The sequence below is a fragment of the Rhinopithecus roxellana genome, chromosome 5 (assembly GCF_007565055.1).
Source record: "Rhinopithecus roxellana isolate Shanxi Qingling chromosome 5, ASM756505v1, whole genome shotgun sequence".
Lineage (NCBI taxonomy): Eukaryota > Metazoa > Chordata > Mammalia > Primates > Cercopithecidae > Rhinopithecus > Rhinopithecus roxellana.
Window position 1 is genome coordinate 49,952,797 of NC_044553.1, and position 19,677 is coordinate 49,972,473.

Here is a 19,677-nt window from a genome sequence, read left to right on the forward strand (position 1 = left end):
ACTTAATTGATAAATGCTGTGTGTGTTCTGACTGCTCCAGTGACCAGCTGTCCCCAGTCTCTCTCCCACTCTTCAGGCCTCCTTATTCCCTGTGACACAACAATATTGAAATTAGGCTAATTAATAACCCTAGCATGGCCTTTAAGTGTTCATGTGAAAGGAAGAGTTGCACATCTCTAACTTTAAATCAAAAGCTAGAAATGATGAAGCTTAGTGAGGAAGGCATAATGAAAGCTGAGATTGGCCAAAAGCCTCTTGGTGCCAGTTAGCCAACTTGTGAATGCAATGGAAAAGTTCTTGAAAGAAAATAAAAGTGCTACTCTAGTGAACACACAAATGATAAGAAAGTAAAACAACTTTACTGCTGTTATGGAGAAAGTTCTAGTGTTCTGGATAGAAGACCAAACCAGCCATAATGCCAAAGCCTAATCCAGAGCAAGACCTTTAGTTCAATCTCTCTTTAATTCTACAAAGGCTGAGAGAGATGAAGAAGTTGCAGAAGAAACAGTGGAAGCTAGCAGAGGTTGATTCATGAAGTTTGAGGAAAGAAGCCATCTCCATAACATAAAAGTGCAAGATGAAACAGCAAGTGCTGGTGTAGAAGCTGCAGCAAATTCTTCAGAAGATCTAGCTAAGATCACTGATGAAGGTGGCTACATTAAACAACAGATTGTTAATGGATACAAAACAGCCTTCTGTTGGAAGAAGATGCCATCTAGGATTTTCATAGCTAGAGAGAAGTCATCAATGTCTGGCTTTAAAGGACAGGTGGATTTTCTTGTGAGGAGCTAATGAAGCTGCTGACTTTAAGTTGAAGCCAATGCTCACTTATTCTGGAAATCCTAGGGCTCTTAAGAATTACGCTTTTAAGAATTATGCTAAATCTACTCTGTCTATGCTTTAGAAATGGAACAATAAAACCTGGATGACAGCACATCTGTATATTAGCATGGTTTACTGAATATTTTAAGCCCACTGTTGAGACCTACTGCTCAGAAAAAAATACTCCTTTCAAAATATTACTGTTCACTGACAATGCACCTAGTCATCCAAGAACTCTGATGGCAACATACAGGGGGGTCAGTGTTGTTTTCATGCCTGCTAACACAATATCCATACTGCAACCCATAGATTAGAGAGTAATTTTGGCTTTCAAGTCTTATTATTTAGGAACCATGTTTTGTAAGGCTGTAGCTGCCATAAGTAGTGCTTCCTCTAATGAATCTGGGCAAAGAAAATTGAAAACCTTCTGGAAGGAATTCACCATTCAAAATGCCATTAAGAACATTTGTGATTCATGAGAAGAAGTCAAAATATCAACATGAACATTAGTTTGAAAGAAGTGTATTCTAACCCTCATGGATGACTTTGAGATGCTCAAGACTTCAGTGGAGGGAATAACTGCATATATGGTGGAAATGGCGGGAGAACTAGAATCAGAAGTAGAGTATGAGGATGTGACTGAATTGCTCTAGTCTCGTGACGAAACTTAAATGGATGAGTAGCTGCTGCTTATGGGTGAACAAAGAGAGTGGTTTCTTGAGATGGAACTTGCTGTTGGTGAAGATGCTGTGGCCATTGTTGAAATAACAAAGGATTTAGAATATTCTATAAACTTAATTGATAAGGGTTTGAAAAGATTGACTTCAGTTTTGAAAGTTCTACTGTAAGAAAAATATTATCAAACATCATTGCATGTGACAGAGAAATCTTCATGAAAGGGAGAGTCAATCTATGTGGCAAACTTCATTGTTGTCTTATTTTTAAAACTTGCCACAGCCATCCCAACCTTCAGCAACCACCATCCTGATCAGTCAGCAGCCATTCACATGGAGCCAAGACCCTCTACCAGCAAAAACTTCACTGAAGGCTCAGATGATTGTTAGCATTTCTTAGCAACAAATTACTGTTAAATTAAGATATGCACATTCCTTTTTAGAAATAATGCTATTGTACACTTAATAGACAACAGTATAAACCTAACTATTATCTGCACTGGGAAACCAAAAAATTCACGTGACTCATTTATTCCCACGTTTGCTTTATTGCCATGGTTGGAACCAAACGTGCAGTATCTCCAAGATATATGCCTGTATCTGGAAACCTTTGATGTCTGTAAAGAGTTTAGTAACTGCTATTTCAGACTACCAGGTCAAGAGATTACTTTAGTGAAACAGAAATTTGGGGTCTCTGCAGCTATTGTTAGGACATCTCGGTATGTTAAAGAGTACAAGACCTGAAGAAAAATGACTTGTGCTTGTGTTTGTGTTTTAGTTCTTAGGTCTGTTTTACAACTAATTGTAATAGGCCAAAGTCTCATAATAGTGATAATTATATAAATAAATCTATTAGGTTGAGAAGGTATTTACAGAGGCATTAACAATAACTTTTAGGGGCATTAGTTGGTTAAAAGACATTATAGATAGGAAAGTTTGTTAATTTTTTCATCAACAATGGCATTTTCAAAGTGATCATCACTTTTGTTATTCTTAGCTAGCAAAGGCTCAGAAAACTGATCTGAAAAGACGCAGCATTAGTCAGAGAAAAGATACTGTTAACTCCCCTACCTGCTTCCTTAAATCTCTGCAGTGCAAAACGAAGGATCTGTAAGTTAGCAACATACTTGGGCTGCAGTCACTGACATACTTAGAATTTAAAGACACTTCCCAGAATGGCTAGTGATTATGCCTCTAGTTGGTAAAATAGCTAGCTGATTAGTCCCAGCAGAAATGACATACCCCAAGCTGGAACTACTATCGTGCCTTGGTAATGGGAAATAAATTCTTTAAGATCAGAAACAATGTTGGCTGTATTTAAAATGACACTGGAAACCACGTTGTAATGGACAATTGTTCAGAGGTGGGCAGAGACTAAAACGAGGTAATAGGATTTTAAAAATTTGATTTTATTGGTTCTCTCCTCTATTAGCATTTTTCATCAGGATAACCTCTGCCTGTAAGTTCCACCCTGGAAATTTTTTCTCCTTCAATTTATCCTGGGTGTCTGGGTTGATTGAAAGGCAATAAATGCATAGCCTTAGAAACCCTGAATGGGTTGACAGAATTTTTGGTCTCTGAAAATTCATCTATTGATTTGACAAGACAGTTACATTTTGCACAACTTGGAATGCTGTAGTCATCATTTCAAGACAACACAAAGCTGAAGCAAAAGGCTTCAGGAGAAGCATTGGTATGTCTGGACATCTGGAACATCTCTGAATCTCAGATAAAGAAGAAACATCCAGGTGGCATCTAGTCCATCCACACTTGTCTGGGAGGAGGAGGAGACTCCTAACTAATGGGTTTAATGTATGGTCTTAGAAATCTCCAGAGAAGGACCACTACCACATTGCTCCCCACATTAGTGCTGGGCATACCTCCAGGCTATACTTTTCCTGGTATGATTAAAACTCCACAAGAATCAGCATTCTTATTATAATATGTCACATATTCTTAGCAATCTCTGAGAAATCATGTAGTTTTTCCAGAAGACAGGATATTGGCAAGTATTATCCTAATTTTCAGAAAGAGAGAGCCCCAACATGTTTATATCCAGAAAAAAAATTCTTCAAAGATAATTTAATAAAAAATTGTGATCAGCAGAGGCTAGCATGAAGTCATGATAAATAAGTGATGCTAACATGACTCATTTCTCATTTTCTGAATGGAATCTTCAACTGATGGCTAAAGGGAACACTATGGATCCAGTATGTATCAATTTTAGTAAAGCACCGATAAAGATGTGCAATATCCTTGTAGGCAAGATGGAGAAATGTGAGCCAGATCATGGTACAATCGTTTTGAGTTCATAGCTATTCCAACAGTCACATGTAAAAGATACTGATGTCAACTAGCAGGATCTCTAGTGGTATGCCATAGGGCTTGGTGCTGTCAACATTTTTCACTGGTATCTTAGAAGGAAAGAGAGCAGGCAATTCACTTAAATCAACATTTATTGAGTGACAACTACGTGCAGCATACTGTGCTAGGTGCTGAGGGAAGAAAATAGGATAACAAAGTACCCAGTATCCAATGTTGGGTATTGGACATTAGAAGGCATTTGAAATCAGAAGATCTGGATACTTCTCAGTCTTGCCATTTATCATTTATCTGACTTAGACAAGTCAATCTGTATTTCTATGTCTCCATTTTACTTATCTTCAAAACTGAGGAAACAGGTAATTACCTAAAATAATTATTGTGAAGTTCAGATGAAATTATATGAAAGTACATCATACAGTGGAGAAAAGATGCCTAGCTGAGCTTGTGTTATCTCACTTTATCTGTAGGAAAAATCTTTGGTTTAGGTACTATTAATAGCTTCCTTTTACAGGTAAGAAAATGAGGCACAGAGAATGTAAGTAAAATCTTAAAATGCTATTTTAGCATAGAAGAGAAGGGATAATTTTACTTATATGCATTAGGGAAAAAGAAAAAATAAGTGATATTTGAATGGGCCCATACTGGTTGAGTAAGAGTTTTCCAGGTGAAAGTGTGGCAGAAAGGCATAGGACTTCAATATGTGTCAACACTGGATGGATAAATGGGAGGGAGAAATGAGGAGGAAGGGAAAGGGCTATTGTGATACTGATGGAATATGTTCTGGAAGATGCACTAACTTGGTTTCTTAATAAGTGCTGAAGATATCATACTGTTAAATAGGGTTTTGTAACCTGGAATCAACGGATAAAATGATGCAAAATGAATTTACCTTGGGAGAGGCTCTATAGATTTTATCATATCTTTAAAGGGCTCTATGATACCCCAAATAAAACAAATCTGTTAAAATTTCATGTGTACCTTCTTCCACAGAGCATATGCAACTATGAAGTTTTAGTAACAAAAGTTTCTAATTTAAAAGACACCTATGTTTGGGCTTAGAGAAGGCAAAATAATTTTCTTTAGCTAATTAGCACCTTCTCGTTAATTTTGTTACTTCATGTTTAGATGCAGATATTCTTAAAGCTAGAGTATATCAGTGATCCTAATAAACTAGTGAAACTTTATGTCATAAAGGAGGCTGGGTAGGATTTCAGAAGTCATTTAGCTTAATACTTAGCTACAGGCAAATCCATGCCCAAATCATCCCAGATGGGGGACTATTTTTAAGGACCTTGAGTTCTTGCATTCTCCCTCCCTTAGTAATATGTTTGCATACATCATAGCAGTAACTCCAGTATTTGAAGATTTCACCACTGTGAAGAGTTTGAAGACACTCTGAGCATTATGTAAACATGATAGATTTTCTCTTTTTGCCTATGTTTGCCAGTCTAGGCTGTCTACTGTGCCATTAGAATGAGGACATCATAATGTGTGTGGATAAATACTTCAGAAATGACAGTGGAGCTGGTGGGCATTTAAGAAGAGATTAGAAAACTGAAAGTCCCATGCCAAAGGAAACTATCCTCCAAAGACGGGAGCTAAGGAGGCGACCCAATTAGTCTTCCCTTCTCTAATTTCCCTGATTACATATCTTCTTTTACCCCATGTGCTATACCTAGCAAGTTCCCCCAGACATAGACCTAATCAAGAAGGCAGAATCTATGTGCAATGCAATTTAAATGAGAGCTGCGCTATGCTATGTGACTAACAGTGAGGCCTAAACAACAGGGAAGCCCCTGGGGCATAAAAAGTGGCTGGTCCAGATAACATGCTACTGTGGATTTCAAAGCAAGTGAAGACAGAAACAATTGGATGTCAGCTCATATTTGGGAAACTTCATTGGAGAGAGGGCACTTTCCTGAGGAATGGGGTGTGGCAAACTCTGCAACAGCAACTCACATTAGCAGATGCAGATTGGTATTTCTTTGGCTAGAACTCTTGGTGATGGGGAATGTGAGTAGGCATGGAGTCCTAGAAAAGAAGTAAATCTCCATAACTCCTTGGGCACATTGGAATCACCAAGCACCGATACACTAGTGCAGTGGGATACGGTGAGCCCCAGAGGGAAGGTCTTAATCAGGCAATAAGTTTTTCTTTTAAAAATTTAAGTTAATTACTTTTTCATATGTTGAGGTCAGCTCATGCTGAGCCATTCTTTGAACTTAATCCTTTAAGCAGTGAAGCAGAGGGGCTAAGGGGACAGCCTTGGAGGATTTGATCCTGGTGCTTCAGTAGCTACTTAAGGGCTGTATGAACATGGGCAAAGTATTTCACCTATTAAGACCTCAGTTTCATCACCTGCAAAATGGGCATAATAATAGAATATAACATTTGGACAATGCCTGGCATAGAGAAGGATTTTAAATAATCCTGTTGTGTGGATTAAACAAATGTAAAGCATGTGGCACAGGGGCTGCCACAGAGTCAATGTTCAGTTAAGTGGTACTTTTGTTCCTATGACAACAACAACAGATAAAGTGATGGAGAAAGTTAGAAAGGTCCATGTGCCAAGATCACAGGAAAAATGGACAGAATATAGTGACCTGCAGTGAGCAAAGTTTGACACCTTAGGATCTTTAACTATGGGAAAAGATGCATATAATGGTAATAAATTAGGGGGAATATTGGGAGTACAGAGAAATGATCATCACTGTTTCTTTTTATTTGTGTTTATTGTGCGGTGGTGGGGTGATTACCAGTTTTATTGGAATGTTTTATAAGCTGCTAGATTTACTTACTGAGAATGAACAGATAAATAGGGATGTTATTCAGCTGTGTCATGCCACGGGCTCTCGTCAGCTCTTCCACTAACTTTCAGACAAGGTTAATTAATGAGGGAAGTTCACTGCAGAGGAGGAGGAGGAGGGAAAGAGCTGGATCTGCTGGATGATTCATCTTACTGGGGAACAGAGGATGAATCAACTTTTGTTGGTAGTAGTTCTGGGGAGGAGAGTAGGGCATCAGCTGGAGACTCCCATGGTATCTTGAGAAAGACCTGCTGATAGGGTGTGTCAGGGGAGTATGGTCACTTTAACATTACATGATTTGATGGGAACTGGAATAGCTCCTAAATCTTTTCCAATCTTGGATGTTCAAGGTTGCACTTTTAAGTCTTTTGTTTCTTGAAGGCCCATTCTTACTGCAAGGCATCTTTAATCCTAAGCCCAAGTGGCTTCAGAAATATCTTTCTTCCATTTGTTTGCCTGATGGTCCCTTCTCATTCACTGCTCACAGGTGACATCCCACCTCCTCAGCGTGACCTTTTGTGATCTTCCTATTTAAAGTGGCTTCCTGCCCTCATCAGCCGCCCCCCTCACACTACCTTTCTTTGCTGTCTGAATAGTAGTATAGCCTAGTGGTGAAGTGCATGTGGTATGCAGCTGGATTCCCCAGGTTCAAACTCTGGCTCTGCTCCTTCAACATGTGACATTGAGAATGCTAATTAGTTTTCTATCCTTAGTTTGTGTGTAAAATGGAAACAAAAATAGGAACGTTGTAAGAGCTTACACAGGTGAACTATCTCATGCCCCGCATATTGCAGTGTTCCTAAATACTGGCTGTTATTAATTTTAGCCATCATTACTTTCTGATCTCTAGTTTATCGTATGAAAAAAATTTTAATCAACGTTAAATTATCAAACAATATTGAATTATACTTAACATTGCTTTCTGAAACTATATATCACTCCTCTCACCCTTCTTCCCTCCTGGGATGTGCCCCCTCCAAACCAGTAAAAATGAATAAAGGTGAAGAAAGAATGCTGAGAGACAGGAAACAGTTAGAAAGGAAGCCCCATGGTTCCTAAAATCTGAAATGCAAAGAATGTGTCTTTCTAGCATTAGAATAACAAGAATCTCAACATCTGTGGTCTGCTTATAGAATTCCAAACTAATGAATGCAGCAAGGCAGGGCAATAGAAAATGGTCCTAAGGATAGGGTCTGTTTTCTTTCCCTCAATGCATTCCTTTGTAAGAAGCCTCTATCGGGTAGGGCTACAGCAGGTGGAGCTGCCCACTTGGCTCTTCTCTGCATCGCACCTGCTAAAGGTTAAGGATACTCCACTTGTGCCTTTTAGACTCCAAGACAGCTCAGCTAAAGGTCGTTCTTGGAAGGATCTGCTTCCCCACCTCTCTTGTTTTTCTGAAGAATTAATATCAAAGAGAGTGCCCGACTCTGACTTTTATACAGCTGGCTAGTCTCCTGATGGCTTAGGTAAGGTTTTGAAGACCTAATGATACTGGCTGTTACCATCCCCGATAACACAACAGTCACCTTAAAGAACTGAACTATCAGAAGTTCTAAATTCTAAAGCGGGGGAAGGTCACAACGGCTGCCCACATTGATGGCACATGCCATTTCTGTTTGCCTTCCCACAGATAATCAATATTGTTTGAGATTGGTTAGTGTGTTGTAGAATTGATAAGATTCAGGTTGCCAAAGGCATTTCATGAATTTCATAGGTCTTAATTTATGTTGCTATAGTAACTGAAACATTGGAATTTCCTGAGATTAGAAGGCTTTTATATCCTTAACCTTAAAATGATGATAATGTAGAGTTGGACTGTGGACTTGGTATTTGCTTGTGAGGAACTTAAGTATATTGAGTATTCTATGAATGCTAAGGTGTGACTGCATATTCCATAAATACAGTTTCAAAATTCAGGTTTCTAATATCCCACCTGATTTTCTCGTCTATGTGTATAAATCTCGGTGGCTAAGATGTTATTATAAACGGACAGCCTTTCTCTAAAGAGAAAGGGAGAATTTGAAGGGGAAAGCGAGAGAAGTGGAACTTGCCTAAGTAGCAGTTCTAGAGCACTCATCTTAAGGACTGATATGAAATTGGCTCACCTTCTCCATTAAAGTGAATTTCCAGCAGGTGCTGAAGCACTTGGCATATTTTTAATCAATGTTTTAAGAAAAGACACTATATTGGGGCTTTTAGTGCACCAGTAACATCTGAAATGAGAAGGAGAGGTGTAAAGAAGCTCCTGCCTTGAGTCAGGAAGATGACTAGGAATCCTATGGGCTCCTCAAGATCACGTGTGTTCATTATATGGACCTAAAGCAGCTGGAAAATTCAATGCAAAATACCTAGGACTGGCCTGAGACAGCAATGTCTCCCCTCCCGGAACCAGCTTACCTTATATCCTGATGATTTGATGTGCACACCGCGTTTGGTCAGAGTAGATTTCATTCGGATGAAAAAGGAACGCTCAAGAGTGTTGTCAGTGGTTAGCAGACTGGGGCTGGTTGACTCCACTGAGGAATACAAAAATACAGACACACATGATTTAGATCTTTACACAGCCCCTCACAGCTACAGCTCAGGTGCAATCCTTGAGTTCACTAAAAATAAATGACTGATGGGTGCTAAGAGCAGTAGTAATCAATTTACCTCATTTAGAAAATGTTTACTTTGCAGAAAATAAAAAAGAAAAATTAATGTATCTAGAGTAACCTCATTCCAGTTTCTAACAAGAGCTTTTCAGGCCTTTTCACTTGCAGCAGCTGCCTAAGTGGGGTCTAGTCGTAAGTAAGTGCAGTTTACTTGAGGCTGGGCTGGTGCACATGGAGAGAACTGTCATGAAAAACAAGGACCCGTAGATTTATGAGGTCAACCAAGGTACAGGGAGAGATGCTTCTGATAAAGGGTAAGGAAGGCTTGCTCTTTGTTCTCCCCGAGAATCCATTCTTGTGCCATTTGCCTACTGGGAGTTCAGGATTCACTCTCAAAACTGGAGAGTCATGTCCTGACCAGTGTCCTCACCCCTCGGAGCTGGTTTTCTTCATCATGGGGAGTAAGAAGCATAAATAAGACATGGAGGGGTAAGAATGGGATGTGTAGACAGAAACAAAAACCACTCACGATATCAACTTTCCATTCCTGTCACTTAAGAGCAGCTTTCAACCCCAACCCCCCGAAAATAAAACAGTCTGTTTTTTCACTTCTCTCCTTCTGATATGAGGAAACAATGGTTTCCTCTCTTAAACAAGATAGTCACTCTTTCCTTTTATAAGCTTTTACACTAAGTAGAATGTTTTTGCTTATGCAACTTAAAATGGTGGTTTGCAGTCTTGCTGATGTAAAAACACCTTTATGCAAACAGGTCAGAAGGCAATGTAAAAATCTATTTTCTTTAAAAACAAGCTTCCAAGGTATTTTATAAACTTAAGTGTTTTCTGGCAAAGAAATTAATTTTGGGGTTTTTAAGTCTAATAAATACTCTAATTTGTACTCTTTTTAAATACTATTTTAAAGTTTTTCTTATTCAAAAGTTAAAAAACAATTGTCCAAGAAACAGGATTTGAGTAGCCCTATGCTAACGCTAATTTTCTCTGGAGTAGGGGTAAAGAAATATGTATAACAAAGAGATTTAAGAATTAAGTATATGTGAAAACAGTTATTAACAATAGAAAAAATGGGCAAAACAAGTTTTAAATTTTAAGTTATGAAATGCATTCCATGTATTTCTAAGGGTGAGTAATCTCTTTCATATTAAACTTGATGCTCAGATGAAAGAAGAATGAATGAGAGTTACTGTAATAACAGAAAACTTGCTGTCTGTGGTCTGGGGCTTTTCTTATATCGTTTTTATCTTAACATGACTATGTTTTCCTATTTTTATGGCATTTCTATTCTGGGGTATTGGAATCACTGACAAGTGTCCCTTTCTTATGTGTCTCTCTTAAGGTTTTCCTCTTTTTTTTTTTTTTGTTTTAGAGAGCATGAATCTGATGTCATTTTAAATGTACAGCTTTTTATCACTCGAGGGAAAAGCAGAGCCATGTTATATTTAGTACTTTCATTTCTTCTGATTAAATATGAATTACTATGAAATTTTTCTCATCATCTAACACGCCATAATACGCCAACAGCTTTTTAATACACTATATAAGCACAAACTTCTGCTCTAAGAGTTTAATTTGCCCCTCTAATCCAATCACATCAACCTTATTTCTCTTATCAGAGATTCCCATTTTGAATTAAATGAGCTCATTAGTTTTAATCAAAAGCAGAGAGATCAAAACTTAAACGTAAATGCTTTAGATCAGAACTGTCAGTCAGCCGTGCAGTTCTATTTTACTAAAACACAAGATCAGAGACCCTTAGAACCAATTTTTTCTCGTAAGGGATGCCGAGAGCTTGAAGATGCTATATCCTTTTTTTTTTTTCCCTCCCAAGGACAGATTATACATTTAAGGTTAGACTTAATTTATAGCAGCTTTTTTCATCCTGGTGGAAATGGAAAAGTATACCAATCTACTGTTGTTCCTTTCACATTTATTGGCACTGGTCCTCAGAGACTTGAACTAACACGAAGCCATCAGAACCACACCACAAACTCAGCCTTAAAAATTCAGCTCTGTTCAGCAAGATCATGTTTGCAATTGCTGAGGAAAAATGAAACATCCCAGAGAAGTGAAATCTGTTTTAGGGCTGGGGTCTTGGAGCTCCTGACCTAGTAAGGAAGGAACTACCAAACTTGTAGAAAGGGTGGGTAATGCAGGCATTGTGAGAAATCATTGTATTCTATATGGAACTGCACAGTAAAACACTTAGAGGGTATGTTAGAGACCACAGCATGGATGCTTCCAGCTGGGTGAAGACACAAGCTTCACGTGAGCTGTGGAGCCGATCACGGCATCGTGCCCTGCATGAGGTGGGAGTATGGCACCATATCACGTGTTGCAACAGTAACTGCCTGAACATATAGGGGCAACGTTATTTATACGCAGGACAACTGGTGTAAGAGGAGTGTTAAGGTCAGGTTTTGCCCCAGTGAAGCTGGTATTTAAAATCAAAACTAGTCTTCAAGCTTTATTTCAAGAGCATGGGGTATGGGGAGTCCAAGAGAAGGAGACAGGACAACCCAGAAAGAGACTGATTTCTGATGACAATTTCTACTGAAATTCCATATGGCTTCCTACTTCTGAGGACAGGGGCAGAAGTAAGAAGCCACGTTTATTATAATAAAGTTATTCATAGCTCACACGCCATGGTCATGGGTTCTCAAGGGCTAGCAAATACACTTGGTTTATCCCAGCTGTGACAATGGTGTCTCCATGTGAAAAGACAGATTATCTGCATGTGACAGACGAGAGCAGCAGCTTTAGAAGAGATGCTTTTGAACTGTCTCACGTGAGAGGCATGACTTTGATGAAGGTTCTGTTGGGTGAGATCCAAGGCAGCACAGCCTTGGTGGTGTGTGATGCCACTGTGGCACTGAAGAGAAAGTGTGTGTGTGTGTGCGCGCACACGCGTGCATGCATGCATGTGTGTAGGATGAGGCGAAGAGTGGATGAGAAGATGGAGTAGTGAGAAAAGCCTCCTTAGGAATAGTGCTCTATAAAGACAGTGGAAACAGTTTATGTCTAAGAAGAATTTTAGAGTGCTTTCTAGATATGAAATGCTTTTCTGTCAACTTTTTGAGGCAGGTCATAATTGTTGCATGCTCTGATAAGAAATCTGGGATTTAGAGAAGTTGTGTCTGCTGCCTGAGACACAGGAAAAAATCTATGGGTAAAGCTGGATTAAGTGGTCAAAGCCCAGTAGTGCCCAGCTCTGCCCTATGAATTATAAACTAGGAGATTAAAAAAAAAAAAAAAAGACATACACAACTAAAAGCTGAATAAAGAAATATACTCTATTTGGCTCAATCTCAAGGTCTCAACTTTTTAATAAACCTAAATTATCTTAGCTCTTGAAATGTAAGTTTTTGCATATTTTGTAAAATTTACAGGAAAATTTACAGCAAAAGTGGTAATAATTTTTATGTTGGCAAATGCCACCATAATGTGAAATGATATCTGAATTACTCCACATCTGTTCATGATTCCCTAGCTGGTGGTGTGGTTGCTGTTCCCCTTGTTATTATGTAGGGGCAGGAGGAGGTAAAGAAGACAGAAAGAGGAGGTGTCTGAGAGCCATCTAGTTCTCACGGGGCTGAAACTAGGGCCAGGTTTCTTTGGAATAATTTCAGTACTCTCTCCAGGGTCTCTATAAGAGTATGAAGCCAATGCCTTTAAAGAGGGCCTTTTCTCTCTCTCTCTTTTTAAAAATGAGTCAGGGTCTGGCTCTGTCATTCAGGCTGGAGTGCAGTGGCGCGATCATAAGTTAATGCAGCCTCAACCTTCTGGACTCAGGCTATTCTCCTGCTTCAGCCTCCTGAATAGCTGGGACCACAAGTGTGTGCCACCACACCTGGCTATTTTTAAATTTTTAAATGTTTTTTAGTATTTTTTGTAGATGGGGTTTCACCATGTTGCCCAGGGATTCACCAGCCTTGGCCTCTCTAAGTGCTGAGATTACAGACGTGAGCCACCGTGCCCAGCCAAGAGCCTTTCTTTTTCAGTATACTCCAAGTACTTTCACTGTAATTAAAGTGTCAGAACCCTCCAATCGCCACCAAATCCTGATGTGTGAGGGAGAAAAAAAAAATCGTTTTGAGAAAATGTTATTCCTCAAAAGTAAGGTATTTTTTCTTTTAAAGGAGAAGTGGAGTTGCCATAGGTTGTTAAGACATGAAGTTAAACATATTCTTTTCGCACGTCATTGCCTAAATGAATCTTTTCATTTTTAGGTGTTCTGTGCACACAGGACGAACTGAAGAGCAATTACCCAAAATGACTTGCACAAGGCAAGAGAGGTGTTGGTTCATTTTGCAATGATCCTGATAAAGCCAAATTGTTCCACTGGCATATGCTGTCAGCCTTGCTAGAAACAGATGCAGTTTAGGACTTTAGAATGAATATGTATCCACTGGGATTTGACAAGTTGGTTTTTTCCTTACAAAATTTTTCCTTATACATGAGAGGACTGCACTTCCTCAGCCACATGGAGTTGGGGATGCTTGCATGGCTTGCTTTAGTCAATGAAATGTGAGCAAAAGCCATGTGTCACTTTCAGGTGGAATTTTCAAGAGCCAGTTATGATGGGCTGCTTTCTCTTTTCCTCTGTTGTGGTGACTATTAACAACTTCAGTCCGAGTCTTGGAAGACAATGTGAAGCAGGACCCCTGCCAATCCTTACTGAAACAGATCTTTGTTATAATTTGGGGATTTTTTTTACTGTAGCATTAAGTTAGCCCATACTGACTAACACAAATACCGAGTCTTTATTATTTATTCTTTATTTAAGTCAGTTATATTTCCAAGTTCTCCTAGATAGGGGCAGAGCAAGAATATGACAAATATTTGACTCCAAAGGTCATGAGGTTGCCAATATCCTGTTCTTACAGTTATTTATATACTTATTTTATCTCCATTTAATCTCTCTTGCTAGATATTTGAGGGCAGCAGGGCTAAGATGAGTCTAACTTTGATGCTGTATAGCACTTAGCATGGTTCCTTTTATACATGTATCCAGATAGCTACATCTATCTATTGATAGAATCTTTACTCTGGGTATATTATTATTATATGTCTATTTATATATGTGTGTATGTCTGTGTATATATAGTTACTAATATTCACTAAATACTGAATTTAATAAGATCTTCCCAACCTAGTTTCCGAAAAGCAGGCCATGGTAAAAATAAATCTTTCTCATAGAAATTATCCCAGAGAATTTTATGTTTATCCAGAATGACATCTGTGGTAATTTTTAAATGCTATGAATTCTTCAAAACTCCTCCTTCTAAAAGGTGGAGCTACTACTTCTCCCCTCGAGTGGGTGTGTGCTAAATTTGGTGACCTGCTTTTAATAATGAGCATATGGTGGAATTGATGGTGTATGATTAGCACAGCAGCTCCCTCCTTGCTCTCTTGGGTCATTCACTCTGATGGAAACCAGTTGCCATGTTGGGATGACACTTAGGCAGTCAGTCCTACGGAAGGGCCAATGTAGCAAGGAGCTGAGGCTTCCTACTAACAGTCACTTCAGTGATTTTAGAGCTGGATCATCCAGCTTTAGGTGAGCCTTCAGATAACTGTGCTCCGGCTGCCATCTCAATTGCAACCTCATGAAAGGCCCTGAACCAGAGCTACATAGATCAGCTGCTCCTAGATTGCTAACCTGAAGAACCTATGTGAGATATCTTTGCTTTTTTAAAGCTGTCACTATTTGGGGGTAATCTGTTATCCAATAACGGGCAACTCATATAGCATTAATGTAGAATCTCTTTTTGGAAAAATTATAGCCGTTTTTGGATACGTGATGATCATGTTCGTGGATAAAACTATGTGGCCCAGTGTGTCAATAACTGGTTGAATTTACATGTGTAGGGCACACTACCTGAAATCTTGATTTTTGTAAGTAGGGTCTGTATTTTCAAAGGTATTAAATGCTCAACTGATTTTTTTTTAATGGGAAATTTGCAAAAGATGTCATCGATAGTGCCATGTACAAGACTATGAGATACTGAAAGAAAGGAATGATTTCTTATTTGTTTTTTGTTGTATTTCTTTACTGTTCTCCAGTCTTCCTTATGCCTAGGATTGTGCTTTACATAACTAGGCATTCAGTTACACATGTCAAAATAAAGTGACATTCAGATGCTTTCTTTTAAGAAGAATTCTTCACTTTATCCCTGTCACTCTCTCACACACCAAACAATATCATGTCCCAAGAAGGCTTTTTCTCTTGAGGGGAGGGGATCATTAAGTCCTCTCCTTGTATTCATCTCTAAGGAAGTGTTTTCTGCAAAGTGTTCTTTTGAGAGTTCTAGGCCAGTGGGTTTGGTAGTTAAAGGGGGGTTGGCCTGATTTCTCCCAGAGTTAGAGAATACTTCGTTCTCTGTCTTTTGAGAGTTGGTTTTCATCCCACTGGCCTGACTTCTACCATGTGCCAGGGCAATTCTGAAGCGGGTAGCGGCTCTTAGTATACTAGAGTGTGATCCTTGGCCACTGGTGGCGAGGCAGTGCCTTTTTCTGCAGTCACAAGTTCTACCGCCCTTTGCAGACAATGCAGTTGCAGCCACTGTACTTTTGCTCAGCAGTCAGACTCTATCAGCTTCGGTGCTTGCTCTAGAGTCCAACAAAAAAGTCTGATATATTTAAATCTCCTTAGGGCTGATTCCTGTCCCTACCCAGTTGTGAGTCTTCAGCATTGTTTACAAACTTGTGAATTATTAACTGAAACTCTAGAGCATAGCTGTGAAAAGAATTGTGATTCAAAAATGATGTAATAACCTTCTTTAACAGTAACATTAAAAATAACCCACCTAAAAATACGAAAATAATAATCTGCCAACCAATGCCACCTGTCAGCATAAACTCCCTGGCACTATCTGGCCTGTCTCGAATGAGAATCGTAATGCATGAGGTTGCCTTTCAGGTTTCTTGCTCCTGGCAGGGGTTACTACTTGGTGAGACTGTCCCCTGAGGGAGAAGAGAGTGTTTGCTGGCTGCCTGCTGCTCTGCAGTTGGTGTTTGGATGATACCACTCTGGGGAAATATACACAGTGTCAGAGTCAAGCTGCTACCAGTGGGTGTTTCTATACACAACTACTAAGCAACAGGAAAGTTCAAGGGGGAAAAACTGAGTATTGTAAAGATCGCCTTTGAGAGTACATGATATCCAATATGACCCATTCTGCAGCAGGCTATGCACTCCAAAGGATGTGCCGCATGAATATTGCAAGTGAGTGTTTTAAATCTTATTGGAAACTCCCTATAAATGTTGCCACTTGAGGGATCTATTCTGGGAGAAAAATATAGCATGTCCTCCTGCAATGCTGCGTGGATTCCATTACCAATATTGCATATGGGATCGAGTGTGGCAATGCTTTTATCACAACTATAAAGTGGTTATGAGCCAATTCTTCATATAAAACATAGTCAATAACATTGAGGGCTTTCCCTCCTTTCTGTTTCTTTTATTTCCTTCCTTCTTTTTCTTTTTCTTTTCTCCTTTTTTTTATGACAAACATCATGTCAGACAAAGGGCATCAGGACTTAGTCTTTGTACTACAATACAAAATAACAATACATAAACACCTTTGTGAAGGCAGCTCGAAACCCCATGTTTTCTATTAAAAAGTCGTGTTCAATCTTCACTGTTGATAGAACTGAATAGCTAACACAGAGAACATTGTATATCAGAAAGGTCAATAGTTATTATGAGCTACAAATATATTTTTTTCTATCCTTCAGGCTGTTTAGCGCATATCACAGCATGAGCAGCTGTCTCCTTTAATGCTTTTAAAATTAGAATCCCAAAGAGGAAGAAAAAATTATGGTTGCAATGATTGCTCTTTGCTTTTGTAAGTTTACTTTAATATACTATTTTATATACATGAATCTTCTGTGCGGCCTATCCATGGGGCAGTAGCTGGTTGCCAGTATCCAGCTGAACCGCCATGTTTATTTTTTTAACATTCTGGCCAAATCTCCATCTCAGGCACAGATGTTGCCCACATACCGTATTTTAAAACGGAGTTAGATAGAAGAGTCTGGTTACAGAGGCACTTGCAAACACATACACATGCATTCTGCCTTTTCCTTGCTTTAAAGCTCTATTACTAACTATAATACCATGTGATGAGGAACTGCTATACAGCACAGGGTGAAAAATCAGGCAGTGATTCAAACCATTGGTACGCAAGTATCACTCTCCACATGCAGGCATGTGGACTGAGAGTGCACCTTTTAATATTTTAAAGGTTGATCTTCTGGCTGTCCCTGGAACTTCTTGCCCTTACTCAGCACATGACCCTAGAAGACAATATTGAAATTAAACCCATGTAAGCACACATCCAATGTTTTACTATAGCTCACTTTTTCTTTGTTCAGTTATTTGAATAAATACTTGCTGAGTAACTAGTGGTCTGGAATCATTCATAACAGTGCTTACCTTTTAGGGGAGGAGCAACAATAAAATAATTTCAGGTGGTGATTAATGCTATAAACAATAACAGCGAGTAAGAGACTAGAGAGTGATAGGAGGCACATTTTGGTTGGGTGGTCACAAGGGCCTCTCTGACATGTTGGCATCTCAGAGGAGACCAAGTCATGGATGTCTGGGTGAAGGGATCACGTCCATCTCTGTGCTCATGATTCTCATGGTAAATTTATGGCTCGAAACTGGTAAAAGGCTTTACAGAAAGCTATTAGTTGGAGAGCTATGCAGTAGTGACTACGAAATTCTAGAGAAGTTGTTTTTTGAATTTTTGTCCATGATTAAATTATTTGCCTTCAGTATATGACTTGACATATAGGCCACCAAGGAAATAATTAATGGGCATGATGGATCAGTGTGTCCGATGCTCTCAGCTGTACCCACTGGGATTGTCCAGTCTTTAGGGATCTTCAGAGAAAGCAGCTTCAGTCAAAAAGTGGAATAAGGATACAGTGAATAAATGATACACTTCTTTTTGGAGAATTTTGGGGGTGAAAATAGAAAGTTGAGTATGTTTACTGATGCCAGCGCAAGGAGGCAAAGAGCTTAGAGTTGTCTACATTGGAAATGCTAATTGAGAGGCCAGAGCTTAGAGTTGTCTACATTGGAAATGCTAATTGAAGAATTTAAGCCGTAAGGGATATTGAATTAGTAATGGAGAAGGAGAGGTGAGCCTTTGAAATGGGGGAAATAAAAAGGAAGAATAAGAGAAGGTGGGAGGTGGAGGGAGAGAGAAAGGAGTGTGACAGAAATGGTTCTGAATAACTTACCTTCAATAAAGTAAATAAATTTCAATAAAGTTGTTTGCTGAGATAAAGGAAGTGGAAGAAGGACAGGGTTTTGAGAGCAAAGAAAGCTATGACACGGTCTGTGTAGGGAAACCACCTGGGATCAATAGAAAATAAGCACTAAGATTTTTTAGTAGCTAGAAGTTGCCTGGCTTCAATTTCTAGAGATGGGACCCATGACAATGGGAATGAAAGGCAACAGGATGAGGGATTCCAAAGGGTTAAGTCAAGTGAAAACTGGCAATATGATGAGCTGGAGACTAGGAAAGGATGGTAAGACAGGGGTGTGGTGACATGAGAGAGGTAGGCAGTAGGGGCTTCATTCAGAGAGTGAATTCTGAGTATTATTTATTGCTTTAAAAAAGTTTGTATAAATACATATGTTCATAGAAAATTTTGAAAACATGAACTATAAATAAGAAAACTTAAAAAAAAAAAACCCCATAATGTTATCACCCAGCTATAGTCACTATTACTAGTGACCCCAATGTGTTTTCTTGCAGTCTTATTTACCATTTATTGATAAATTTATTTCAAAATTGGGGTAACACCTGTGTCTGCCTCATCTTTTAATGTTAAAAAGTCATAGCTTACTATGTGGTAATAACCATACTTTTATTAGACACTGTTAGGGCAATAAACAGATGCTGGGGTTCTAGGGGCCTTGGCTGCAAATCAGTGTTTTTAGACAAATTTTTAAAGAACATCACAGTATCTGTATTTGTCCATATTATTACATCACTTTCAAACACACTATTTTTTAGTGGCTATGCAATATTTCATTGCGTGGTGATGAATTTCTTTGAAATTAATGTTCTTTCAACTTTCTTCTCTCGTAGGGTGAATTTCTAGAATGAGTATGTCTGGGTCTGAGCTTTTAAAAAAGCTCTTAATACAAACAGACAAACTGATTTCCAGAAAAGTTGCACCATACTAGTTTGCATGTCTCTCAGTAATATTTAATGGTGTTCATATTATTGCCACCTTAAAAGATTTGTGTGTTTTTTTTTTTTTTGAGAGAAAACATTAAATTACCAGAAGATAACATATTTACCAGGGTCTCTGTGATAAGAAATGTGTAAAAACATTTCACGTTTTTAATATGCATTTTTTAATTTTTATTTTTGAGATTGGTGTCTCACTCTGTCACCCAGGCTAGAGGGCAGC

General features: G+C 38.8%; 1 protein-coding gene across 7 annotated transcripts in view; it reads right to left on the reverse strand.

Annotated features, from left to right (window-relative positions):
- Nucleotides 1-19,677, reverse strand: part of NPAS3 (neuronal PAS domain protein 3) — an 891,171-nt gene that overhangs the window by 58,439 nt on the left and 813,055 nt on the right. For all 7 annotated transcript variants that reach the window (XM_030931427.1, XM_030931426.1, XM_030931424.1 and 4 more), the window contains one exon: nt 9,026-9,144. In XM_030931427.1, coding sequence (XP_030787287.1) covers nt 9,026-9,144 — 119 coding nt within the window. The remainder of the gene's footprint in view (nt 1-9,025; nt 9,145-19,677) is intronic.